The 21,186-nt window shown below is 33.0% G+C and overlaps 1 protein-coding gene across 1 annotated transcript; it reads left to right on the plus strand.

Moving 5' to 3' along the window:
- Nucleotides 1-16,074: 16,074 nt before the first annotated feature.
- LOC117910279 (probable mediator of RNA polymerase II transcription subunit 26b) lies at nt 16,075-19,695 on the plus strand. Its single transcript, XM_034824363.1, has 6 exons — nt 16,075-16,545; nt 16,697-16,765; nt 17,141-17,223; nt 18,745-18,815; nt 18,939-19,118; nt 19,418-19,695. Exons 1-6 carry the CDS (start codon nt 16,075-16,077, stop codon nt 19,693-19,695), a joined length of 1,152 nt encoding a protein of 383 aa, XP_034680254.1.
- Nucleotides 19,696-21,186: the final 1,491 nt, after the last annotated feature.

Below are 21,186 nucleotides of genomic sequence, written 5' to 3' on the forward strand. Positions count from 1 at the left end.
CAGTTGATATAAATCCTTAATTATTTCTATAACTAGCCATTAATACATCTTTTAAAAAAGTGGTGCAAATATAAAAATAATAATAAAATATAAAAAAATCCAAGAATTACAAGTTAATTATGAATTTATTGGTTAGGGTTGATAATAGTAAAATTTGAAATATGATGATTCTACAGAGAAGATTTTTCAAGTCTTTGCAAAGTATATAATACAAAATTAATTAGGTAAAGTAAATTTAATACATGAGAATCCGTGCATATACGTCAAAAATTTAATTTACAAATATAATGAAAAGTGGTGTATATATCCAAGCCATATTTTTAAATCCCTAACACTTAATACTAAATATAGAACAGTAATAAAAATAATTTCTTATTATGGTTAGTGGAAAATTAAAAAAGGAAAAGGCAAAAAAAAAGAATTCCAATTATTTGTATACATTTCTTTAAATTTATTTTACTATTTTTTTTTTTACTTATAAAAGTTAAATAATTTAAACATGAATAAATTTATAACTAATAATAATTATATTTAATTTTTTTAAATTATTATTATAAACCAAACGTTAAAAAATGCTTTTTTTCCTTTTCCAATACTTTTCATAAAGCAAACATAACCTTAACAACTCTAGAATAATAGGGAAAATTTAAAATATATAAGTAGAAGGAAAAAAATAAAATAAAAAATAAAAAATTATTTTTATATATATTTTTTAAATTTATTTTACTTTGTTTTTACATACAAAAGTTAAATAATTTAAAAATATATACATTTATAACCAATCATGAAAACATCTTGTTTTAAAGAATATATCAAACTCAATTTTATGAATATATCAAAAAATATCAGTGGATATTTTAACACAAAATATATGAAAATTAATTAAAACTCATGATAATATTGAAAAAAAATATCAAAAATGATAAGAAGTAACAATTGACATTTTTGATTACTACTCAAAAAGTGCTATTTGATAGCTTTTAATTAATCCTTTTAAACACTTTTGAGTAGTAGTTGGTGCATTTTAACCCAATTAGCATGTTAAGGCTCCTTGCAATCAATTATAATCAAATTGCCTTAAGTTTTGGTGTTTTGATAGCATTTTGACCACCAAAGCATTACGAGATTGAGGAGAGTGATATGGAATCTTTAGAAAGCTTTGGGAAGCTCAGAGGCATGAAGAATCACAACCTTGAAGCTCTTATGCCATAAGCAAAGTGGAAATGCAAAAGGGGAAGCAAAGAGGATTCACCCATGGAACATTCTTGATGACAGTCACTGCGGCTAATTTTGGAGCCCTTCCCGAAGTCCATTTCCTGCATACAATATGTCATTTGAAAGCTTGGGAAGTCAACAATCCAATGCCTCAAACCATGTGCAATTTGGATCTGAAATGAGGAAGCTACAGCCGTTGGAAGATAACTGCTCCAAGCTGAAGGAAGGAAGACTTCAGTAAAGTGCTGCGAAATCACCATTCTTGTTGCGGAATGGTTTCGCAGCCTTTTTGCACAGTGCTATGGAGTTCCCCTGAAGCTTCGCGCCGCGATGGAAGCCAAACACCTCAAGTTGGAAGTTCACTTTGCAAAGGTGTTGAAGCAGCTGGCTGCTATGAAGGAATTTCGCAGCTCCTCTTGTGCACCTGCGAAATTTCGCAGACCTCATCTTTCACCTGCGAAGTGGTCCTTAGTGCTTCCTGATATTTGTAACCGACTCTTGGAGATATTTTTCATTAGATTTTTGTTGCTTAAATGCCTAAATTCTCCTTGTAAGTCACCAATGATAGATTTCCTTAGCTTTTAAGTTAGGAATTTGGCAAAAATATCCAAGAATAGCTATCATTGTGATTTTTGGTATAAAGGGAGCCCGAGGAGCCTGTTCTGAGGGTGTTCTGGTTGTTGAACCTTTTGTAAGTTTGAAAAGAAAGAAATACAAAGAGCTTTAGCTCTTGACTACCTTACCTTCTCACTTCGTATTTTTATATTTTCACTAAGTTATGCACTCTCTGAGGAGTTTTCCCCAGAGAATGAGTAGCTAAACCTCTTAGTTCCTTGGAGTTAAGGTTGCCGGGAAAGGTTCCAAGTGCATCAATCAGAAGCTTTGTGGTTTCAGCTATGAATGAAGAGTAAGTGTGTCCCGTGAATGGTTTCTAATGTTTTTAGTTAACTTAAAACACCTTGGAGTCACCTGGGCCAACACTTGGTAAGGCAAGTGATCTTCACCCATGGAGATGCACTAGTTTACCCCTTGTGAGCCTCTGGTAGGTGACTTGAAGGTAGGATTTTCTAGAATAGCCAACACTTGGTAAGCTTTTGGACTCTTAGGAGACATCCATTAGTTACCTCTTGCGAGCTTTTGACGGGTAATCCAAGGTTAAAGATCACCTTGAATGGTAAAGGCTAGTGAGAGGCTCAAACCATTGCAAGTTGCATCAGTGAGAGAATTAAAGCTGAAATCCAATAGAGGGATGCATTTATGCAGCACCTGTTAGAGAATTGACTTTAAGTTAATTCTCTAATGTGAGGAAGTGAACCAAGTGACCGGAGCTATGCTTTTGCATGAGGAACCTCCCCTGTATACCTGAATCTCCAAGGAATGCTTTTCTTCTTAAGTTATTTTCATCACTTGTTGTGTTGTTAATCTAAGTCCAAACCTTTTTCTACCAAAGTTTGTGTTTTATTTCTTAAGCTAATCTTGAAATGAAACAACACCAATTCACTTTGAATTGGTATCATTTTCAACTTGAGTACCCTTCCCAGTGGAACGATCCTAGAGCCACTATGCTATAGTAGCTTTGTATTTGCTACCCTAGTTCATGGTGTTATAGGTTAAAAATTTTGTTGATTACACCTGCCATCAAGGAGCACCAGCTGGACATACTTCAGCTGAGACACCAATTAGGCATGAATCAATTTTGAAATTATTTTATTGAAAATTTTGATTAATGTATGATATAATTTGTTATATTAAGCAATAATATCACATGCATCAACCAAAAAAAAAAAAATATGAATTTCATGTTCATTCATTATTAAGTTACATTAAATATTATTCAACAACAATGACATTGATAATAATATGTCAAACTTGAAAATATATTTAATATTAAAACTATAATTTATTTAATTCAAAATGTAAAATGAATGATCGATCATACATGTATGATTTTTTTAATATTTATATTTTTTTATATTTAATTATCGTATAAATGATATAAAAAAAAGACTTGATAAGAACATTATAATGATGGTAATCAATTAAATTAAATTAAATTTAAAATAAAATAATTAAAATTAATTTATTTATTAAATTTTTTTTTTTTTGCATTTTGGTTTTATGATGAACTTTAATATATTAATGTGCACATATGTAAGCAAAAGCAGATTGGCCAAGTACACTTTGAGCCTTGATATTTTCAAATATATATATATATATATATATATATATCATTCAAGATTTTGATTGTAGATGTCTGGTTACCACTCTTGATATGTAAACTCTTGCAAATCTACCTCTAGGTTTGGGTTCACTCTAAGTGGTGGGGTTGTTAATTGGATAAATGTGAAACAATTTTATATTGTTGAATCGACTATGAAATTGAGTATATTATTGCTTTTGAAAAAGCAAAGGAAGTTTGGCTTTGGAAGTTCCTAATGGGACTTAGGGTAGTATCCTTAGTTGTATTACCCTTGATAGTACCACCCTTGATACTATTTTGTGATAACAATGAGATATTGACACGATTTAAAAAACCAAGAAACCATTGGAATGATAAACATTTAGAATAGAAGTATCACTTGATATGTGAAATAGTAAAAAAAAAAAAAGAGATATGACAATGGAGAAGATAACTTCTATGAAAGAATCTAACTTATCATTTCACCAAGACATTGTCTACTAGAACCTTTGATGGTCATAGGAATAGCAGAGGAGATGTGGTAAATATTGACGTCAATAAATCCCAAAATTTCAAACCTTGTTTATAACTAATAATAATTAGATTTAATTCTTATATATTATTATGATAACCAAACATTAAAAAAAAATTGAATCTTTTTTTCTTTTCTAATACTTTCCATAAAGCAAACATCAGCTTCACACCGATTGAATGATGGATTAATTTCTTTAAACTTATTGAGTTTTCCCCACTTAAGCCAAGCAAAAAGCCTCTGACAAAAAATAAAAATAACCAAAAAAAGACCATGGAATCATGCATCACCATAAAAAAATTATATTCATATTAATTTCATATCATGCACAACTTCAATATACAAAAATTTAAATATTTAATAAAATTAAGAGAGAAAATTAATATAAATGATTATATAATTTTTTTATATAAAATATTTTTTTTTTATTTTATATAAATTGAAAATTAAAAATTTTAATAAAAAAAAAAATTAGAACCACATGTGTTTCATTTTTTGAAACTTTTATGCACTATTTAAAAAGTATTTCATTTTTTAAAACTTTTACTTTTCACTTTCTAGGCTCATGTGTTTTAGAAAAAGTAATACTTACATACACTCAAATAGTAAAAAGCATCAAAGTTTCCAAACTACCCTTTCTATTTTCTCCCCTCACCGTCAACCATTTCCCACTTTTTTTTTTTTTTTTTTTATTAATTTAACATGACAAGTCAAAAAAACATTTTGTTATCATTAAACTTGACATGTAGCAACCATTTTTTTTTCTTTTCCCTCTTTCCTACATGTTGATATTAACAAGTTCAATATTTCAATATAATATATATATATATATATATATATATATCAATATTATAATATATAAATATTATAATAAAATATTTATACAATATGCATATAATAAATATTATTATTTTATTAATATTTTATATTTTTAATATTTTAATTTAATTTAATATTTAATAATTTTTAGTCCTTTTTAATGCTATTAAATTAATGAATATTATAATTTTTTATTGTATAAAATTATAAATTTCTTTTATTTAATGTGTTAAATTTATGAATTTTTAAAAAATATTAGACTATTTCATTTTTTTCCCCTCCTCCATGATACCTCCACCTTTTTACTTTTTTTTTTTTTACATCTTTTTAATTTTAAGTTTTTTCACTATTTCATCTTTTCATATTTATTGGTTTTAACTTTCTTCATTTTTAATAAAATTAACAGAAAATTAATATAATTGATTAAATACATTTTTTTATGAAAAATATTTTTATTTTTTATTTTATATAAATAAAATATTAAAAATTTTAAGAAAGCAAAATATTAAAACCACAACTAAGTTTTTTATCTTATATAATTAAAAATATTAAACATTTTAATGAAGAAAAAGGTTAAAACCAATAAATATGAAAAAATGAAATAGTGAAAAAACTTAAAATTAAAAAGATGAAAAAAAAAAAAAAAAAAAGGTAAAAAGGCCTAAGTATCATGGAGGAAGGAAGGGAAAAAAAAGAAAAAATAAATGAAATGGTGAAAAAATAAAAAGAAAATTCGTAAAGCTAACACATTAAAAAAAAAAAACGAAATTTATAATTATACATAATAAAAATTATAATATTAATTAATTTAATAGGACTAAAACAGACTAAAATTTTAAAAATTATTAAAAAAATAATAGATATTAAATTAAATTAAAATATGAAATATATAAAATATTAATAAAAATAATATTTATTTATTTATCATATACATATTATATTAATATTCTTATTATATAATAACAATACATATTTATAACAATATTTATATATTATCTATTTATTAAAACATTATAACATATGTATTATATTAAAATATTGAATTTGTTACTATTAACATATATGAAAGAGGAGATAAAAAAAAAAAAGGAAAAAAGAAAAATCACGTTAGTTGCCACATGTCCAACTTTAAAGACAACACTACGGTCTTTTAACTTGTGATGTCAAATTAAAAAGGGCGATGGTCGGCTGCCAGAGGGGAAAACGATAGAAAGGGTAGTTTTGGAGCTTTAAAACCTTTCACTATTTGGTGGCATGTTTGAAGGATTACTTTTTTTAAAACCCATGAAATTTAAAAGTGAAAAGTAAAAGTTTCAAAAAAATGAAATATTTTTTAAACAGTGCATAGTTACATGATTCTCCCAAGTTTAAAACCATGATGAAATTAGATCCATAAACCAAAAAAACTAAAACCATAATCATGACTCTATTTTTCCACATAAAAAAATTTAAAAATTTTAAAAATATAAATAATAAAATAATTGGAAATATAATGAAATTCATAAAATAAATAAATATTTTATTTAATATAAATATAAAAAATCTTATATCTTAAACATTTAAATTTATTCATTATGTTTTTTTTTTCTCATTAATCATTTATTACATATTATTATTTTGTGTTTAAAATATCTATAAATAATTAAAAAAATTTGATGAAGTCAACACATTAAAGAAAAAAAAATATTTGGTTAAAAGGGATAAAATAATCCCCAAATTATGAATCTAACCCTTCTCATCTTTTTTTTTTTTTTAGAAATAACTCATTTTTTATATAAATACCCTTAATCAATTTCAAAAAATTATATGAAGATTTTAAAAATAGTGGTTGTTTTAACAAGAAAATAATAAAGTACTATTCTCCAAATGTGACCGAAAAAAGGATGGAGGTCCAAATTTCTAAATTTGGGTTTTCAAAAACCTTTTTTTTTTGTTTTATAGAATACTCCGTGGAGGTGTTAAAAAATAAATAAATAATTAATTAATTAATTAAAAAAATAAAAGTAAAAAATAAATAAATAAAAAACCATGATGATGAGTTCTTTGACTGGTCATGTCAAAGTAAGAAGAAAAAAATTATGAAAGTTAGCACGAGATGAGGGTTAGTGAGTAATTTTAAATTTTTGATGATTTTCAATGATAGAATGCATTTTTTTTTAGGATTATTTTCATCAAATGTATTTTGAAAGTAAAAAAATCAAACTTCTCAAAAATATAAATTTTTTGAGGTGATACATTGATTCTCCAAACCAAAAAAAAAAAAAAAAAAAAAATGTGCTTCTCTAAGCCTTTCCAGCAACTGGGAAATGCTTCTCTACCGTCCATATGTTTGGTTGAAAAATTTTAAGGACAGTATCATAAAAATATTGAAAAAAAATTAGAAAGAAAAATAAAATATAAAATTACAATTAATAAATAAGTTTTATATGTTTCAACAAAGTTATTTCACTTTTTTTTTTTTTATTATAAAGATTAAATAATTTAAATTACATATATTTTTAATTAATTTTAATTATATTTGATTTTTATTTCAATTTTCTACCATAAAGTAAATGTAAAATAAGAATCATTTTTTTAATATTTTTCCCCTTAGTAAATATAGCCTAGATCTTTTGTCGTTTCTCCTAGATCAAGGATACAAACACCCCATTTGAATTGATTTTCAAGAATCCAAAAGCACTATTTTAACCTCAATAAAAGCTTTTATCCTTGTTTAGAGAACTTATAACCTTGAAAAGAGCTAAATCAGGAAAATGTTACTTCGTGTAAAAGGGCTTAACTTCCAACTTCCAGCTTCCAGCGAAGCCAAAATAAGAAGCTATACCAACAAGCTCAAAGTCCAAAAGCTTCAAGTCAATAGCAATGAGCAATTATTAAAAGCTATGTTACCTTATGGCATGTTTATTTGCATGAAACAGTGAATTTCAGCCTCCTTGTTCAAAGCAGACTGGTTCCTCCAACAAATCCAACCTTCAGAATTTTGTCAAAAGGGATGTTTTAGAATCATCAAGCCTCATTCATTGCTTCAACCTGACTTCAATGACCAGAACATTTTCAATAAATCCAAAATCCCTTGCTCAAAAGGAGAAAAACAATATCCAAATCAAAGGGCAAAAAACTCAAACAAGAAATTTGTATCACATTGACAGATAATTAGAAAGAATGAGTATATCCTGTTCCAAGATAAACAGTATAATGTGCACCTGTTGTGACAAACCTAATCCTGCCTTTAACAGCCCACAAGAATGAACCAATTCTGTAACATGCATATCAAACCAGCCATGTCAATCAATATTTAATCAAGAAAAGAAGACCAACTATTTCCCATTATTGTGCAACAAGAAATTTTTAATTTGTCATAAATGCTTTAATAAAATTAAGATTCTCTAAAATCAAGTTCACTGTGCTTTGACTCCATGGACATAATCATCGACTAAGAAAAGATAGTGAAGAATAAACAAGGTTCTTTAAAATAACTCCAGCTTAAATATAGAACTTGACTCTTTTTGCATATAAGCTCTCTGGATTATCAAGTCTGATACGCCATGAAAATATTTCTGTCCATATCCACATGTCATAGGCACACTTCTAAAACTTTTGAAAATGCAGTGTGAGATCCAATAGGGAGTTCTGTATTTCAAGGTGGTATGACCATGATCATACGGTACTTCTAATGTTCACTATATATCTGGTCTTAGTTTTAACACAAGAAGAGTTGTCCTTCACAAAATGAGGGGATATGAGTGCCCCTGCCTGGCTCAACTGGCAAGTGGCAGGAATGGGGTTGGGATGCAGAAGGTTCTAGGTTCTATTCCCAACAAGGAAAAAAAAAAGCAGGATGTTCAATACAAATAGTTGCAAACAAATTTTTCAAGAGGACCTGGCATGATATGTAACAAGAGAACATCTAACTCATACTCCCTTTTTTTTCCATGTTGAAGACTGATAAAAATACACATTTCAGTCTCAGTTTGGATTTCATGTCCCCTGCCAGTTGAACTTGTTTTAAGTTCATCATAAACCATTGCAATTTCTGTCCTTTATCACCCTATGTGTTCCTAACACAATCCAGACACTGGCCAAACTACTAATTTTGAGTTGAATTCTTACTTGAATTCAATTGTACTTCCATGGTTCATGACTTTGAAAATAGAAGGCACATCATAAAATGAAGATAGATAATTCAGGTTCTTTAAGATCCAGAAATTAAAGCCACCCACATTTACACTTCATTTGGTTCTTAGAAGTTGGAAGTTAAATAGGAACTTAGGAGGGAATCTCAAATTCCTCTTGTTCAGTTAAATTGTGGATCTCACAAGGTCTTTTGTATGATTTTATACCCTTATTTGTTTCTAACTTTTCAGAAAACAGTTCTACTTTTCTTAAGAAAATTTCGAATAACATCATATTAGTGTTTCACTATTTCATTGGTAGAAGAGAGTTGAAGAGTAACATGGTCGACAAGGTAAAATGGAATTAACACATGGGAACACATGAGAGCAAAGATGTAGAAGCAATTCTTACCATTGGATTATGCTATGCAATTGTATAGTTGTACTCGTTAAGCAAAAGGGCATCTCAGTTGCATAATACACCTTTGAGGTTGATAATTTCTCAATTTGAGGGTGATGAACAAATGATGTCTCATTACATATTGAATTCATCAATTAGAGATAAGATGGGAATGGTTCTTTTGTTCAACCTGGAAGAAGCTCAACTATAAGCCTTACAGTCAAAAATAAGGCATGGGGTTATGGTGCAAGAAAAACTTTATCCAAGCACCTTAATGGTTAATCATAGAGAAATATAGTTGCTATGCACGGTGGTCAAAGTGATCAGAAAGTTAAAATGAATCAGCAGGGGAGTACCATCACTAATTAGACTGGTTGTCCTTATTGATAAGGGTGGAAAAGGGAAAAAATACATAAGTTCAAAATGCAAAACAACCCTACTACAAACTATTCAAGATAACACAATACATCACAAATTCGTTGTTTCACTTGTGTAGAAAAACGACACACTTAGACCACAATGATATTTTCTCGATGCAAGGAGGATCCTTGGTGGTGCGCCAAGTATGACAACACCAAAATTTGAAGAAGAAAAAGAATGATATGATATTTTTCTAACAAGTGCACCTTTGGCGGCGGTAAGGTATGCAATGTTATTCTTGATGGTGATAGTAAAGATGATATTGTTTCACAAAAGGCTGAAGTAACGTTGAAATTGACTATTGAAAGGCATCCACTTCCTTACAATATTGCACGGTTTTGAAAAGGGAACAAGGTGCAAGTTATTTCTTACTGTTCAAGGTTCACTATAGGGGACACTATTAATGATGAGGTTTGATGTAATGTTGTGTCTACAAATTTTTTATTCTATTGGAAAGACCATGGTTGTATGACAAAAACACTGACCACTATGCTAATTGAACACATGCATTCCAAATAGATGGAAAGAAGGTAGTATTGAATCCTCTTGAGGAAGAAGTAGCTAATACCTTTAAAAAAACCACTTCATCTCATTCTAATTGATGAATTCAAGTTCACAAGGTAACTGGACATCATTTGTTCATTACTCTTATTAAAATCTACTCAAATAAAGAGATTATCAAACTCAGAGGTGTATTCTACAACTGGCATACCTCTTGGTTTTAATGGTGGAACTTCTTATACAACTCCATAGCATAATCTAATAATAAGAATGACTTCTGCATCTTTGCTTTCATGTGTTCCCATGTGTTAAGTTAGCACCGTTTGTTTTTTCATTTGAAGCCTTAATAGTGCATATTTTTAGTACCATGTGATTTTTAAGTTAAATCTTATTTGTAGACATTTGGTTTGATACAAAAAGTTCAAAACTATAAATTTTATATCAAATTTGAAGTATGAATGACATTCTTATGTTGATTTCTAATTAAATTTCAGACAAATTAAGGCATGCTAAGGCTTCAAATAAAATAAAAAAAAACGTCACCTTAATCCTAATCCTAAATATAATGGAAAAACAACCCTAATCATAATTGAATTATTCCTAAAAGAAAAATATTAAATAGAAGTCTAGATAAAATAGAAAATGAATATAATCAAAACCTAATTAGAATTAATAACCTAGACACATGAAAACCTAATGCAAGTGAATTCTTAACACTAGAACAATCATATATTTAATGCACCAAAGTGGCCTACCTTACCATATTTTTAAATCCTCCTACATCACAATACCCCTGTAATTTTTCATAGCTAAGAGCTTCCAAACCACCATTTAAGTCAAACCAAAAATACAACTAAGACTTTAAACTAGAGAAGCAACATACTTATTAGAGGTACCAGATGGTTTAGGTCTTGAGAGCCAATAGACACCGGGAGGTCGAATTGATCCAACAAGTCATATGTTGAACACAACCCTGGGTAAAAGTGCTTGAACCATGTGCCCAAGGTTTAATCACCCTGAGACAGTAGATCGTCCAACAAGGTACACTTACCATCTCAAGGCTTCCAGACGAACACCGAGGCAAGAACACTGGAGATACTGAGAAGCACCAAATGACCTATGGCCTGAATCAACAACATTCCTTTCTAATCACAAGCACCCAACCACTGTCCAAGAAGAAAGTTTCCCAATTGACGACTAAAGCATCAAGGCACACCAATCTAACTAATGGCCAAGCCTAGCAACCAAAGCATTTGAGTTCAGTCACAACAATTCAACACAATTGACCACCTAACATAATTGACCACCAAGTCTCCTCAGCTACAAAAACCATTGAAAACCTATTACATGTTCCACTTCCAAGAACATGGTGTCGATGTCTCTCTCTCTCTCTCTCTCTCTCGCCAACAAAGCTAAGGACTCTAGAACCATAAAAGTCACCTGTGACTTGGTACAGCGATGTCAAAGCTTGGTCAATGACAAGTCCCATCAATAAGAGTCATCCCTAACAACCTATTAGGGGACTCTTAACATATGCAGAGAGCCAATAACAAACTCTACACAACAACTCAGGCATGACTACTTATTTGCTCCTTCACAAGGAAAGAGTTTACCATTTCAATAACCAATCATAGCATAATAAACGAAGACTATTTAAGCAAACCTATGACTCTAAGAACAAGAGGTCTGATCCCACATGCACTAACTAATATTAGTTTTCAGCTCTCCTTCATCCCTCATGTTAAACCTAGGCCAATCCCATTCTTACCAACCTCCGTTCAATCAAGTTCTAACTTAACCGTCAGAGAGGCATAGACGGGTTCACCCCAACTAAAAATTGGTATAGGTGCTAGGTAGTTGAAGCAAACAAATGGGTCAATCACCGTTTCGAGGAAAAGAATTGTTGTATGAGATCATCCAAGGACCTAACTTTGGAGTTTGAGCACCAACAATAGGTGACATCTATGGGAATGGACAAAAAGCCAAAAGCCCCATGGCAACCACTCGTGCAGCCAACAACATAAATGAAACACAAATCCCAATCCTAACATTCAAAGATAGGTTGCTGCAATGCAAGAAACAATGGAGGCCCTAGAGAACGAGCATTGGGCACATTTAGCATAGTCATGTAGACACACTAGCTATAGTTGGACCCCTAACCAAACTGGGTGGACTAGGCGCAATAAGGCGCAGAATGGAACTTATCACACCATGCTTGGAAGCTAGCAAGCACACAACATGACTAAACCAACAACAACCTCGCTTGGCCACAAGAAGTTAAAAATTTTGCTAAACCATTATAGGAGGCATACAAGTTGAGCCAAGCAACAAGAATCATCAAGGAGATGTTGAACTTCATGGAACGACTAGAGCAATAGGAGAAGGACACATTTTCACAAAGGTAACTTAGTGTTGTTGCATAGAGTTGTATTAATAATTTCACAAACAACTTGGTCAATGCCTCTGAAGCACCTAACCAAGCTCATAGCCCAATCGACCTAAGGCGTGCCCACAAAGCACCTAGCCAAACTAATAGCCCTCCCAACCTAGAGGATGCCTCTAAAGCACCCGACCAAGCTAACAGACCATCAACTTAAGGCATGCCCAGAAGCATCTAGCCAAGCCATAACCTTTCAAGTCAATAGGATGCTCTCAAAGCACCTAGCTTGGCCCATAGCCCAATCAGCCTGAGGCATGCCTAAAAGCATCCAGCCAAGCCAATAACCTTTCAAGTCAATAGGATGCTCTCAAAGCACTAGCCAAGCCCATAGCCCAATTAGCCTAAGGCGTGCCCATGAAGCACCCAACCAAGCTGATAGCCTTCAGGCCAATAGGATGCCTCTAAGCATCCAACCAGGTTAATAATCTTCCAAGTCACTAAGATGCCTTCAAAGCACTCAGTCAGGCCCATAGCCCAATTGGCCTAAAGCGTGTTCTCAAAGTACCCAACCAAGCTAATAGCCAACCACTAGGATTCTTATGAGCACCCAGCCTTTGGGGCTGATAGGATGTATCCAAATCACTCGGCCAAACTAATAGCCCTTAAGGCCACTAGGATGTCTGCAAAGCACCTAACTAGGTTGATAACTCTTCAGGCCAATAAGATGCCCCTAAAGCACTTGACCAAGCCAATAATCCAATCAGCCCAAGGCATGACCACAAAGCAACCGACCAAGCCAATAGTCATTTAGCTTGATAAGATGCCCTGAAGCACTGACCATGTCGATAGGGTGCCCATAAAGTACCTGGCCAAGTTGATAACCCTTCAAGCCTATAAGATGATGCCCATGAAGCACCTGACTAGTCTTATAGCCCCTCAAACCACTAAGATGCCCACAAAGCACTCAATAGGCCGATAGCCCTCTAGGATGATATGAAAATGAAAATTACTTTCAAAAATAACATTCTGTTTTCATTTTCTTTGCTTTTATTACATTTCCACATCTCCTCAACAAATACACACAATTCTAAAAGAGTGGCACTCAAATAAATAAAATCTCACATATAAGTATTAAAAACACTAATTAATTCACTATCTACAAGAGTAACAAAGAAAGATTTCAAATTCAAAGTCATATGCATAAGAACAATTCAACAAGATCAAAATGATCATAGCACGGCCTATCAAATAGGGTAAAAGCATATGAATTTATAAAATTGAAGCACAAACAATTTCAGAGATATAAAAACAAGGAAATTTCCAATTTTGAGAATTGAAAATCATCATGCTATAATAACCAGTGCTATTGATCCTGTCATGATGAAGATCAGAGTCACTGCTTGCTCCATTGTTCTCTTAGGCTTCAAAGAATTCCCACTATCAACCAATTTAAACACACACAAAAGAAAAATAAAAAAAAAAGAAACAAACAAACAAATTAGAGACCGAGCAATATATATATATATCATTTTACCATCTTAGATTCCTGGAAGAACAGAGAAAAAAGAAAGAAATTGAAAGTTTGTGCAACAACTTCTGTTTTAAAAAATCAAGAATTTTTTACAGTTCAAACACCTTCTCGGCAACCGAACAGATCAAAATAGACCACTTATTGTACTCCATATTCTTGGAATTTCAGAAAACGTTCTCACAAACCTACCAACTAAACAATTATTATCTTGCTGGAAATGAAAACGTTTCAAAAACTAAATTTATGCGTACTGCCTGCATTGGAGAGGGAGAAGGGAACCCTAATCACTCCGACGACGGTGAAGTCACAGGTATAGCATTTTCCATGGTTCGTGACCATGGTTTTATCACATGAAAATGACGAGCCATGTGTCTGCATTTCACAGCCGCTGCATGCGGTTTCAAGAGAAGACCGAACAGCATTTCTCCTCCCAAAAATTCAATCGATATCAGAAAATTTGAGGTTTTGAAAAAACGAAAATGATCACCAGAATTTTCTCGGCACCCAAACAGGACTCATCATTCTAGAAAGAATAAAAGACATATATGAGAAAAGACACAATCGATAGTCCAATAAAGCAATTGTTCCACCATTGCCCAGGAGAGAGAATATTTTGCGGATCCTGAAGAGCCTCAAGAATAGAAATGAAAACTAATATGAATAAAGAAGAACGAAAAACCCTAGCCCTAGATTGAAGATGAAAGGGGAGATCTCATCAGGAAGATAGACACGATATCCCATGAGAGCGCCAAGTGACAAAGATTTGAATCTTGAGGATTTATATCTATAGTGGGGGCCTCGGCCTCTTAAAGTAATCAATAATCATGTCGAACGTGTGGGCAAGACTAATATCACTTGCAACCTATGAAGTTTATGGCTGGCTTGTCAATCATTTTTCAGAAAAACCGGAAGAAAAATCCTCTACCTTATATTAACTTCTAAGTGATAACAACTTGCCTTGGTGAGTTTTTACAAAGAAGGCTTGACAAGACACATTGTGTATAAATACCAAATGCTACCCACGCCTTAAGAGCCAATCTATTAATCCTACTCACATCTAAGTAGCGATTCAACCATTGCCACCTGTCCAACAAGCACGTTATTTACTTCTCTACTCATACCACTAGCCATGGTAGTGGCATTTCTTGCTTTCGCTAGGGCCACCTCTCCCTTGCTCAATAGCCTACACCTCAAGCATGTCACCTTTATAGGTTTAGACTCACCATTGAATGTCACAGCCTCTCATCTTTGTAGAGATGCATTTGGTTTGTGCCGTTTGACAAGCATTTTAGCCCACTATGTGTCTGACAATTTCGAAATCACCCAAAAAGATTTGTTATTGTTAAACATGTTTCATTTTTTGCTTTTAAAAATAAGAAACAAAAGTAAGGCCTCCTTTATTAATAGATTGTAGCTGTTTGTGCACCTTTCGTCTTTTCAATTAAATTTTCCATCTGAATGAAGTTTTCAACTTTGCATTGCATTTTTGTATTCATTCATATTAAGACTTTAGACATTCAGACTCCAAATAAGAATGCTAAATGCATGCCAGACAACAATTAAAGAGTAATCGAAGGTGAATACTCAATTACCGGTGATAATATGATACTTTATGAGAGATTTTCCTAGTTCATCTCCATAATATTAAGAACTCAATGAACAATAAATACATATAATTTAACAATAGGAAAAGAAAATTTTGAAATATTTTTGGTGGCACGCCGCCTCAGTCTCTTGGAAGGTGTGGGCATGACGGTTGGTGTCTTCGAGTGAGAGGGTTAAGCCACGTCTCAAAGCTTCCAACTAGACGAACGTAAAAGCATAGAGACTTGGAAACTAGTATCAGGTCATCTAGATGAGCTACTTCGAAAAATCTCAAACACCCATTAACGTTTCTTGATCCAAGTTCTCACCTTTTTGGTGAGAATCACTTGAGTTTTTTCCTTCAGAACCTGCTACCCAACCCCGTTTTCATGATAATGAGTATGGAGAGCGAGGGTCTGGATCACTGGAGAAGCTACTTTAAGAGTGCGAGCTCGAGCATTTTTGAGGTGATCGAGCATGGAATCATGGTGGCGGCTAAGGATTGTCCAGAGGAGTTCAGGCTCAAGCGAGGTAAGATTGCGGAGAAGCTTTACTCTTGCCAATTTGCAGGCAATTCTGGGTGCGATTGTGTGGAGGTTTCAATGAAGAATGAGGACCTCAATGTTGAGAAAAGGGAAGGTGGAGGCGACGAGAGAGAGGTGGGTGGCAATGGTGATGTTCCCAAGGCTGATTGTGGACAGAAGACTAAGGATGACGGCAATGTACCTGAGCATGCAGTGATCCAAATGAGAAATCGAAATGACCCCAAAGGGAAGGCAATGGAGGATGAGGATCATGAGGTTGATGAAGAGAATGAAATACTTGGGGAGGTTCTGAGAATCAAAGAGCTTATTACCAGCAGTCCAAATGAGGTTTGCACAGCTCAATTTTTGCTCTTAAGTCATGCTTTCTAATTCCATTATAGGGTTTTCTTCCATCTATGAGACCATGTAGCTAAATTACCACATCTGAGATGCTTTGTTTGTGGGTTTCTTGGTTTTTGATTGTTTAATTTTGGTACAGTCTGAAAGAGTGTTATTCGATGCTTTAAAGAGACTTCAATTGATGCCTATTTCTGTCAAGATCCTGCAGGTTGGAAATGAATCTACTGTCAGGTTTTTTATGTTGATTTCCGTCTGTGTATAGAGGAGCCTCAATCTTGACCAGACCTGTTGTCACTAATTTTGTTTGAATTTGTTGTAGAAACCACTTGCATGTCTAATGATGCATTTGTTCATCCCAAAAATTGTCTGTATTTGTGGGACCAAGTTAATCGATACTGTATATGATTGTTAGGCCAAATTGAATAAATTTGTCAACATACATGCCTGTTTTAAAAAATTGACGAAATGATCCATCAGTGATGGTTCCTGTCTCATGTGGAAATGGTTTGATTTCAATACCAGTGCCTTAATTAATTATAAATATGTTAGATGTAGATTCTCACCCAGTTGTTTTTTTCCTCAGGTAACAATGGTAGGTAAGGCAGTCAATGATCTGAGGAAGCGCAGTTCCAAACAAACAAGTCAGCTGGCTAAAACACTCATTGAGTAAGAAATTTGTGTTTCCATCCATTCACTACTGTCTACATTATTTCATTATCTTTGATGACATTGTTGGAATCCATGATGGCATGCTGTTATGGCCTCTGCTATGCTTCTATTGAAATTTCTCAGTTTGTGTCTTACTGCATTTTTCCTTCTTTTTTTTGGGGGGGTTCATGGCTTAATTTATTTATTTATTAATTTCTTTTGGTTGATCAATTAAGACTCTGTAAGCCAGTTCAGTTTTCCTCATGCATTTCCATCCCCATAAATTACTTTCAGCTGTGAATATCTGCACTTTCTTCTCTTCGGTAATTTCCATTCCATCAATAATGGAGGCTGACTTCCTTGGTGTGCTTTTTCATTCTGAGTGATGCATCGCCATTTTGATCTTTGATTGAGATTGGCACAGCCTGTTAGTCGCCTTCCTGGAAATCTATAGTCCTAATACTTGAATTGTGCTACATTTTTAGAAGCATACCAAGGCTCTGGCTACAATGAAAATTGATTCAAGTTTTTTTTTTTTCTTTTTCTTTTTCAAAGTTATAACACTGCTTCTAGTTTTACTTAATCATGATCTTTAGTTAAATGAGTGAAGGATAGGAAAACAAAGGAGCAATCACTGAACAAGACTCCAGCTTTTGGACTAAAATCGACTAACCGACAAAGAAGCTAAGTTCATCATTCTAATAAGAAACAAGATCTTCCCTTTTTTGTCGTACTTCTGTCGTTAATGCATTTGTTCGAGTTAATAGGCACACAACGCGACATTTTTTTCAATAATCCACTCTTTAACTTTTCTTTCACTGTAGTCTAACGCAATCATTACGCAAAAATATTGCGTTACTTGAAATGTATGAAGTAGTTTTGTTGCACATGAAATGGCGTGTTTGAGATGTGTCAAAGCCAGTTGTTAATCATGTACCAAATTACTTTTCGTATCCGACAAAAGAAGAACACATTCTTAGTTCGCTAGATTTTAAAAGTTAATCTTTGTAGGTATTTTTATCGCACATGGATAGTGAACTTTCCATCTCATACATGCCATGTGACATAGATGCACATTTTTCCCCTTGAAGAAACCAATAACTGCAGCACCTCAACTGTGCCCTTGTTCCTAAGATCAGGTTACATAAATCTAATAGCCATACTTTGAGATTTAAGAACTGACTAAAAAGTATGCCAACACAGTGCAAGAATATGATTTCCATGTAAGTAAACTATTATATTTGTAATCTACAAGAAATCCATAGTGGTATCCGAAGCTTCACTATAAAAGAAAATGTAATAAAGTTCTAGCATGAGAAATTAAAAGGTTTAGCTTGAAGGCTCACATCAAATCTACAGAATCTGTACCAAGAAATGATCATCTCAATGATTATTTAGGACTTAATATCTCCATTTTGAGAGATGTTCATTGCTTATATTAAGCCTAAATGGAATGCCTTGTCTCAAGATTACTGCTACTGAGCGTTGTTTAGGTAATGGTACAAATTTCTTACAATAAAATGTTCTCATTTGTTGCAGAGGATGGCAACTTGTGGTAGACCAATGGGTCTCTGCTATGGAGGCTGTCTCTGCTGTAGAAGATGTTTCAGGTAATGCAAGTACATGGGGGGGGGTAGGTTGCAGTGTGTTTTTTCCATACATTTTACCTCCCTTTTATTTTGGACCTGAATTGGATTCAATCATTTTTATTAATGAAGTTGTGATTGATGTAGGTTCAGCTGCCGACTCCAACCCTTGTGCAGTAGATGAAAAAGAGCTCCCTTCACTCCCATTGAATGATCAAGAGTTCCCTTCGCTCCCATGGAATGAAAATGAGCTCCTTTTTGTCCCCATGCGTGAAGAAGATATCTTCCCTACTCAAACTGCTTCAGAAGACTGTCTAGAAACAGTATGTAGTTTCTTCCTCCTTAATAAAACTTTCCATTCACTAAAAAATGGTGTGTGTGCGTGTATACATTTATAGTTTTTCCTTATTTTATGAGGTGGGTATTTATTTCAATTTTATATCGAACATTGGTTTTACTAATTGGAATTTGTCTTTTTTCTATCTATAAATGGCCCTATGCAAAGTTCTTTGATGGCCTTGATGAGGATGGAAGTGAGTCAAATACGAGATCTTTTCCACTTGTGTGTGTTTTTCCCTGGATTTTATCCAATTTCACATAATGATTTTGCTTGAGGTGCATTGTAGATCCCATAAGCACTGAGGATGACGAAGGAGAAAGGATGGAGCAAGAGCCTGCTGTGAAGCCAGTGGAGGTCCCCAATATTAATCTCTCAACTACCAACCTGGGGCCAGGCAGACGTCTAAAACCAAGTTTAGAGACAAAGCTCAATAATGAAACCGAGTCTCAGCAGAAGTCTGACAAGTTTGCAATAACAAAGCGACAGGGAACAAGTCAATATGAGGTATGTATCACTAGTATGAACGCCTTGACGTTTCAACTCAAAAAGTCCTTAGCCATCTAACTCGTGTTACTTGTTCTACCAGATACTGAATGGTTCAAATGAAGCCGCAGTCCTAGGGAAACCCGAAGCCATGGAGCCAGAGCTGGAGGAAGACCATCAACAAGCTGAAAATGGTGCGTATATTTCCACCTTGAACTTCTAAACCTTTTACCCTTTTTGTCCTCGATTTTCCCCAACCTCAAATTGCCATTTTGATCTCACAAATAACTCTAACATCTTCCTTCCAAACAGCTAAAAAGCCGAGGACAATGCGCTTCATGGATTTCCGCGATGTCCCTAAACAGGGGCTCCGCAGGAAAAGCCCACGTCCAAGACGCAGGAATCAACAGTCCCATTAAAGTTCATCCCCAACTCTGCCAACTGGTGTGCCTGCAAGCCAAGACTAATAAGTTGCCTGATCAGATAAGAAAAAAACCATAGAGCTCTGTCCAAATTATGCTTATGGTGGTGTGGACAGGTCCCCAAATTGCAAGTCATCAGGCATAATATGTAGATCAATCCTAGTATCATGTAGTATAAGTTGTTGAACAACCTGTGGGCCTCTAAACAATCTTTTGTAATGAAAAATAAAATAAAATAAAGCACTCATTTATATTTTCTGTTCATACAATGTATTAGGAAAATGTTAAGATACCATAACGGTATCTACCGAAATTTGAATCTGAACTATTGAATATGCATAGTGAAATTTATGTTATTGAATCATGGTACAAATAAACAGGATCAAGATATAATGTTACAAACAAATGGGATTAAAATATAAAACATAATATTCAAAAATATATACGTGATATTTATTTTATCGATAGTGTCTTTTTGATATCTATAGAAAAAAATACCTCTCTATGTTCAATGTTTTATCTAATAGAATGAATGTTTCAGGATTTACATAAACTTGTTGTCTCCATGTTGCAAATGTCGTTATAGTGGTCATTGTAATCAGTCTAGAAAAAGCAACGCAAGTTGAGAAAAACCGGGTGGGAAAATGAATGTTGAAATTGATGGGTAGTTATTTCAAGGCATCAAATATTTTGGGTAGAGATAGAGTGATGGTTAAGAGTTGATGGAGACGCTTAGGGGGGAACCTTTTGCCTAGGAATTAAGAGAGTCGGTTGGTTAAAAGAGGAGTTTATAGGTTGAGGGTTGACAGCTGATGTTTAACCAGCTTTGAGGAGTGACCAACAAATGGGTGCATCATGCATGAAAGGTCATAACAATAATTTAGAACATATTTGGTCCTAGTATTAAAAAAAATTAAATAGAAAAATGCTTTAAAAAATTCTTAAGACTGATTCGTCGGTGTTCTCTTTCGGTTTTTAAAAACAAACTGAAACAGACAACAGTTTTTAAAGAATAAGGAGTTGTTTTCATAAGTTTTTAAAAACCAAAGAAAAATATAGAAAAATAAAAAATTAAATTAAATATGATATCATTTTTTTTCTTTCTCCATGATCCAATATCAATATAAAAAATCTTTAAATATGAGACATG

Source organism: Vitis riparia, unplaced genomic scaffold, assembly GCF_004353265.1.
Source record: "Vitis riparia cultivar Riparia Gloire de Montpellier isolate 1030 unplaced genomic scaffold, EGFV_Vit.rip_1.0 scaffold690_pilon_pilon, whole genome shotgun sequence".
NCBI classification, from domain to species: domain Eukaryota; kingdom Viridiplantae; phylum Streptophyta; class Magnoliopsida; order Vitales; family Vitaceae; genus Vitis; species Vitis riparia.

Coding starts and splice junctions, on each gene's coding strand:
- LOC117910279 (XM_034824363.1), top strand. CDS start 16,075: ATGGAGAGCGAGGGTCTGGATCACTGGAGAAGCTACTTTAAGAGTGCG. Junction 17,224..18,744: donor CTGGCTAAAACACTCATTGA/GTAAGAAATTTG, acceptor CATTTGTTGCAG/AGGATGGCAACTTGTGGTAG. Junction 18,816..18,938: donor TGCTGTAGAAGATGTTTCAG/GTAATGCAAGTA, acceptor TGATTGATGTAG/GTTCAGCTGCCGACTCCAAC.